Consider the following 7,582-nt stretch of genomic DNA (forward strand, 5'->3'; position numbering starts at 1 on the left):
TTTCAGAGTCTGCAGACCTGTATTAATGAATGCATTCATGACTCTTAGTAGCACTGTGCTCATCTCCCAGCTTTCTGCTTAATTACCATAAGCACCACTTGCTGGCAATGGCTGGAGTTTGATTACAAACACCTGTTATTTGACTACAGTCACCTGTTGTTTGTCTGCAAAGATGGGCCACTGTGTTGATGCAATGGCATGTTATGAATTCTATGCCCACTGCTACTGACTCCAGGTCAGGTTTTGCGAGCTCTCGCGGCGATGGATGCCTGGCATCATAAAAGCTGGATCAGCCCGGCAGAGGTTTGCTGAGAGGCATCTGTGAGTTCCTTGAAGACTTCCCATCTTAAACTGGCAGCACATATGAAAACACAGACATCCATTTCAGGCATTTGAGAGAAACGGGGACCTGGAAAACCCACTGTCACAGTAGCTTCTGCTCTTCTCTCTCACACACGCTCTGCAGGCACACTTACCAGACAGAACTCGTGTACAACATGAACAAATGCTTGACACCTATACACACACATACCATCACACACCGCAAGCCATGGATGATGGTGTGATGGAATTCTGGGTATCATCTGCGGTGAAAGTGTGTGTGTGTGTGTGTGTGTGTGTGTGTGTGTGTGTGTGTGTGTGTGTGTGTGTGCCCTCCCTCCTCCCAGTGCTCAATCTAATACCCTGTCATCATCAATAACCTCACCAGTGCTGACTCACTGGCTTTTACAACTATGAGGTTTGGGCCTTACTCACAGCCACAGACCCTCGTCTCCATCTCTGTCTGTCTGTCAGCCCACTGCACACACACACACACACACACACACACACACACACACACTGGAGTTGTGCATGTGCCTGTGGAAGATTTTATGCATACATGCAATCAGCATGCACACTCACTTGCACACATATTCTTCTATAAAGATGTGTCCACACAGGTAAGGATGTGTCACTTCAAACCCTTTGCCACCCACCCACACACACAGTCACTCCCAATCTGACCACAATCCATCAGAATAATTGACTATCATCAGGCAGACACAGACTCATCATCTTTACCACTAAGCATGTCACCCCCTCCTCCCACCTACTCCCCCATCATCCCCATCCTAATTGCCTCCAGGCTTTCATTTAATTTTCTTTACAGCCAGCAAATATGGGAGTTCTTTTACATTCACATGAGGCTGTAGATATGTACGGAGTGTGCACATATCTACCAAACCATATTTATTATTGTAGCTCACTTCGCAGGAGGTCGGTGCTGACGAATGTGGAGACGGGCGGTGTCAGACGATGATGATGCTGAGCATCTGATGGGGTGAGGCCACACGAGTCTTGACATTTTTAAGGACAATGTGATGATGAGTGTGTTGATGGGAAGGGTTTTTCTTTTTTCTGATTTCCTCCAGCATAAGATGTCAGTCAAAAGTCTGTTCATAGCCAATAAAAGGGTTATAAATTTACAAACCCAATTTTATGATGAAATTTTCTGATTTATTGATTTTAAAAACAAAATGGACACATTTGATCAGGGCATGTAAAGCCGTTTGTAGTCCAGCTCGTAGTTTGGGGGGAGAAGTAAAGACAGCACAGTTACCCATTTTAGGACTGTTTCCTCCCTTGGGTGTAAGAAAAAGAACACAGGTCCACTTTTAACATACGGCTGCATCAGACGCTTCTATATTAACTCTGTATTGAAAATGTTTCTATTTGTAGAATGGGATAAAGTTAGTGGATGTGGACTGGATTTGACACTTCAGGCGGACAGATTGAGCGAGGAGATATGTGAGCTTATCTAATTAAATGACAACTTCAGGACAGTTATCAGTTATCAAACTGAACATTTCTGTTCAGTTTAAATCTCCAAACAAAGTCGTAAACCTGCCACTGAAGAAGAGTGCAGAAATCTGGCGGTTGTGATCATGGTCAGAGTGCCAAAATGTGCGTAATTGCAATTGAATGTTGTTGTTTCTTGTCAATGAAGCACTTTCTTGACATTTTAAGCACCCAATCCCCCCTGGAATCCCCACAAAGGCCACATGGAGCTCCCCGGACCCCACTTTGAGAACCAGTGATCTGACTAGCTGGCAAGGTCTGTTTCTAAAAGGTGCGCACCTAACTGGCTGGAGCCAGGGCGGCGTATTGCCTTTCACACGCTTCTAAAATACTCTCCGGGCAGAGCCTGAAAGGGTTACTGTTTCCCAAAGTGCCTCATTCTGCGCAGTCGAGAGGGGGCGGCTGAGTGGCGCCGTCGAGTCAGAGACGCAGTTTCTAAAAACCCCGAGACATCATCAAGAAAGAAGCTGACAGTAAGGAAAGCAGCCCCTGCTCCCCTCCCCTCCCGCTCCTTCTCTTCCTCCTTCGCTGGCATGCTGCCGTTCTTCCCCTCTGCTTACCAAATCCCCCCCTAAGCGGTTCTGTCACAATAACCGGGCGGCAAGTGTCAAATGCGGCTCTGGCCGCAAGAAAACACACAAATGGCTTAAAGGCACACAAAATGCGCTCAGTGGAAACACTCCGCTTTCAGACGTTTAGTCATAGCTCTGTTGAACTCGTTGATTGTATTTAGACCAATAATATAAACACAATTTAGAAAACCCTACTTACAGAAAATTACTCAGCTCTTTGATTTCACGGGACTTCGTTGCCCCCCCTTCCCTCCCTGCGCGTCTCCAGCGCGTTTAATTGCCCATATCTCTTTAACTTGCAGACAGCATGCCCAGGCTCTCCAATTAATAGTCTGCTAACGTCAAAAACAGTTGACCATTGTTTTATGGGCTTTGTGTTCTCTCTCTCTTTCTTTCTCTCTCTCTCTCTCTCCCTCGCTCTCTCCAGGGCGGTCAGACTTGAATAGGCGCCTGTCTGCTCCAGTCCACCTCTATACAAATACCTCATTGGAACTTGTGTGGAGCTTCCAGAGTAAAAAACACAGAGAGACCCCAGACACTGGAGGCTTTGCGCGTCTGCTCTTGCGATTTCATCATCTGACACTGTTTGAAAAGTCTGAATCATATTTTAGCCATTATGTTAACACCTCGAAGCGCATGAGCGAGTTGGAGATGAATGCGTGTGCGTGGCCTCTCCCCCTCGCTCTCCCTCTCTCTCGCGCGCTCTCCGGTTGAGACAAATGAATGCCAGGTCTGTGGAGGCGCTTGAGGTATGCGTTGCGCATTAAGCAGCGTAGTAAATCAGCCTTTTCTAAAATCGCTGTGACGGCGTGGAGCGTCAGACAGTCCACACAAAGTCACCGAAACTTTATAGTAGTTTGTAACTCCACTCCACTTCGGAGCCCAGCCGTCTACACTGTAAAAAAATATGTCATTTGCAAAAGTCTTTTCACCCTTTATTATTTTAATAAAGCGAGGTACAGTTTCAGGGGTTTCCGGTTGAAAAACACACGAATATTGCAAGAATACTTCAGCGTCATCGCTCTGATATGTGAAATCTCGTCAGTCACCCCGAATGGAAACCAGTGAAACGTATCTCTGTGGCAAGGAAAGATTTTTACAGCTTAATGAGACATTTTTAGATAGCTTTTTGTTTTTACAGTGTACACGCCCCTTTGGATATACACAGTGGTGTAAGCATGGGTTGACACTAACACATGTTGAAAAGATGGACTTTATTGCTAAAACGTGTAACCATAACATGTACACTGATATGTTGGGTTTTTTGTATTTATTTATTTATTTTTTTGTCATTTTTAGAAATATTCAAGTAGACATCTCCCATATTTTTTTATTCTGGTATACTCTGCTATTCTCTGTCCTTATGCTCTATACTCACAAATCGTTAAAATAATAAATAAAACGTACAGATTTGTTTATTCCTACAATACTATGTATTCCAAAAAAAAAAAGCTGAGTTCACGCCTTTATATATATCTTTAACCTCAACTTTTCTTCTTCTTTTTTTACAATTTAATTATTATTGATATTAATATACAAAAACTCTAGGCAGCATCGCAGTGAAATAACAGTCAGCATCAATGTTCAGTTGAAGAAGAAGAAGAAAAAGGTCACCTCTTGGAGAAGTGTAGCATATGCAATCCATTTTCAATGTCTCTTAAAAATATCAACAAAACAAAATGCTCCTTCCTCACGAAGTGCTCGTGTTCCCCTCCGAAAAAAAATGTCAGGGTTGAGAATAAAATATGGTCCTGGTTCAATTAGAAAAAATAGCTGCATTTTTCTTAAATATGTACAATGTTGGTATTTCACTTAAAATGCTATATAAAAAAATAGATTTGCTATGGTGCCCACCTCTGTAGAGAGTTAACAGTGCAATAGAAACCGTATTTCCAGTCCACTCCCCCGTCGACCACCACCACCGCCGCCACCACCACCACTACTACTACTTCCTTCCTTAGAGAGAATCAGCACGAACACTTGCACTCTGAGATGATTGGGTATTGCACCTGTATCCACGTACAGTATTTCTGTTTTAGAAAGCCTTGACAATACCACCGGAGGAAAACCTTGGTGATTGACTTGACGGGTTTGCAAGACATCCCCTCGGGGAAGGAGCACGAGCGCTCAGAGAAACAGTTTCCCTCTTTCATGTAACGTGGCCAGAACCTCACACCCAAATCTTTCCAGGTGTACACAACCGGGCAGTGCGTATAGGTCCACAGCCACTGCAGGAATTTCCTACGGGCTTTCTTGCCCACTTTTAGCCGCTTTCCATAGGGGGTCTCTGTGAGGTCCAGCTTTTTAATATCGTTGGGCATGGACCCCTGCAGCTTCACCTGGTTATCTGGCGCGGAGAAGTTCACCAGCATGGGGGGGCTGATGGACATGAAATTGGGGTCAAAGTTACTGCCGAGTCTTTTCCGCAGAGTCCTCTCGACCAAGTCCTGCTCCCGGGGGTCGTACTCCGGGTCCGGGTCCTCCTTCAGGTCGGGCACGGGGAGGTGATCGCTGGGCGAAGGGCGGAAGTGATCGCTGGGCGAAGGGCGGAGGCGAAGGTAATGCTGGGAAACTCCGAGGTGAACGCAAACCAGCGCGTAAACGAACAGCGTTTGAGAGAAGCCCATAATTCCTCTTGTTCAACGCACGGGCTCTTCTCGCGTGAATAATACTCAGTTCTTTTCCCGGTTACTGTGTTCTGTGGAGTCACCAGCCCGGGGCTTCATAAATAGTAGAAGTTCAGTCACCAGCAAGGCGATACTTTTAATAGACCACGTCGGGTTTGAATGACATGGAGCGGAGTGCTTTGCTTTTTAGGGCTCCTTCAACTTTGCAATTTACCCGCTGATGCAAATGTGCAGCATGGAAGCGGGCTACCCCGCTCTCTGCAGAAAGAGTTGAGTCAAAAAAAAAGAAAAGAAAAAAGGGAAAACTCGAGCGCCTATTCACGCTCTCTCCTGCTTCACCCCGCTCCTCAGATTCACTTCGGGTTTCTCTCGGTTGTCATGGTTACCCCGAGGACTCGAAGCCACGACGAAACTGTCTGCACTGGATGACAGCGGCCGAGGCGAGAGCTGCATGGACTGAAGTGTTTTCTGAAAGGGACAGAATAGATCCGGAGCTCCCGGGAGAGAAGGGCGCACAAAAGAGCACTTCACCAAGTTTTAAATGTCACGCGCCCGGCAGCGATTGCCAGCCTTGGCCAATGTTATTTTTACGCACGGCTTTTAGAAACGTGGCTTCTCTTAACGTCGCCTGGCGCTCTCAGGTTTGACAAGGTCCCAGAGCGCACAGTCCACGGACCGAGGAGAGGGGGGCGGGGAGTGGGGTAGTCTCTGCAGCCAGTCTCCTGCGGTATTCCAGCCCGTCGATGCGCACTTTCCCTGAAAATGACAGAAAACTTGGAGGAGCCGTGTGGCACAATCTCAGTTTTTTTTCAGGACGCAACAGCCGCTTATCTTCCCAGAGGATGTTCCAAATCGCAGAGCAGCTCGGTTTTACATGTAAAAGTCTCGCTTGTAATATTCCCACAGAACTCTGGCTTTTGCGTGTAAGTAGTAGAAGTAGAAGAAGAACGATGAAAACACAGCTTTCCAGCGAAATGCAGCCTCACTGCACGTGAAATGCAAACTGCGTAAAGACAGAAAACGTGGTTGGGTCAGAGATCCTCTCAGTGTGGCATCGCTGAATCTTCACAACACCAGCAACAAAATAAAAAATAATAATAAATACATTCAAATAATATTAATTTCAAAAAGAAAAAATCTTCTAATCGCAATGTCGGTGCATGACGAGAGAGTCCATAATCTGCTTTTTTGTTCCCCGGTCTATGAAAGCGGTCAATTCCTTAGGGAGCCTCTCTCCTCCTTTGATAACTGGGTACAGCAGCTACTAAGTCGCTCCTACTTCAGGAGTGTGAGAGACTTGGCGCTGGAGCATTTCTTTGCTTAGGCACACTGTGTGTGAGTGTGTCTGTAGCGAGTGGTGCTCAGTCCCAAGTTAAATATCCCCCTCCGACGGTACAAAGTGTCAGAGGGGCCTGCCCACCCTGGCCACTTTCACTATGATTGACAGCCCCCCCCCCCCCCCAACCCTCCCCTCACAACGTGGAAAATATCAGCCACAATGAGGATCAACTGGGTCCTAAAGCACCAGCCTTTTTTTAATCGCATTTAAGAGCAATATTCCCAGACACACAGGATAATACAAGATATTTTTTTTAACCCCTCTCTCTTTCTTACACACTGTAAGTATAACAGCAGCTGCTTCTCCTGCGGTTTTCATCAGCAGAGTGTCTCTGATGCACTAATAGGTTCAATGCGCTGTCAATACTCGGCTGAAGTGTAAAAGAGTTTCGTGAACTTTACCATGAAAATGATGGGAAACGTTTGGTAGCTTGTCTGCGGAAAAGGGGCATCACATTCCACCTTTGTTCATCGGGATTTGGGTCTACACAGGAATTGGCCCGTTGAACTCGGGGGTCACAAAATAGGCGCATAATTAAGGGGCTATAAATGGCCGTGGATAACTAAGCGGTACCTTTCCCATGCTAAGCAGTCATTAGGGGAAAATCAACAGAACGTTTTTTTCTTCTTACTATTAAACTATGTTTATTTTCCCATAATCCAAATTAGAACTTACGCAAACAAGTGAAATTTATTGATAGTCAAATCGCTTAAACATGTTCGGTAGACGCACTAAACTGATTCAGGAGTCGATCTCCATTCCAATGAACATTTAAACATTTTCAAAACTTTAATAGACTTAAAAAAAAGAAAAGAAAATGTAAACATGCTTTGAAATTAAACTTTGCATCAAAAGCTGGTCAAACTCCATCAGCACGCGCTTGCTCTGAATTTAAACCTGACTCTTGGTTTCATTTACCTACGCAGTCTGGATGGGCTGTGATTGTGCTTGTCTTTTGTAGTAGTCACTAGAGGGCGGTGAACTAGCATGGTGAGGACATGAAGCCAGGGGCTCCCCAGACTCGCCCTCACAGTTTGACTACTCATGTTTGAGTCCATGGGGAAAGAATGTTCACTCGTAGTTAGGGTGCAGCTCAAGTGAAATTGCTCAGCAGCTCTGTAATCAAACTTCTAAAAGACTCCACTGAGGGCAAATGAAGTAGTTAACTGGAATCATACTCACTAAGAGTATAATATAAAAAATTC

The 7,582-nt window shown here is 45.4% G+C and overlaps 1 protein-coding gene across 1 annotated transcript; it reads right to left on the bottom strand.

The window, feature by feature from the left end:
- Window positions 1-4,348: 4,348 nt before the first annotated feature.
- nog2 (noggin 2) lies at window positions 4,349-6,374 on the bottom strand. The gene has a single exon (XM_085466043.1). The coding sequence runs from the start codon at window positions 5,036-5,038 to the stop codon at window positions 4,379-4,381; it is 660 nt and encodes a 219-aa protein (XP_085322169.1). The 5' UTR covers window positions 5,039-6,374; the 3' UTR covers window positions 4,349-4,378.
- Between the last annotated feature and the right edge of the window lie 1,208 nt (window positions 6,375-7,582).

This window comes from Copadichromis virginalis, linkage group LG8 (genome assembly GCF_057382275.1).
Source record: "Copadichromis virginalis isolate Kocher_CV1m ecotype Utaka linkage group LG8, C_Virginalis_male_GT1.1, whole genome shotgun sequence".
Lineage (NCBI taxonomy): Eukaryota > Metazoa > Chordata > Actinopteri > Cichliformes > Cichlidae > Copadichromis > Copadichromis virginalis.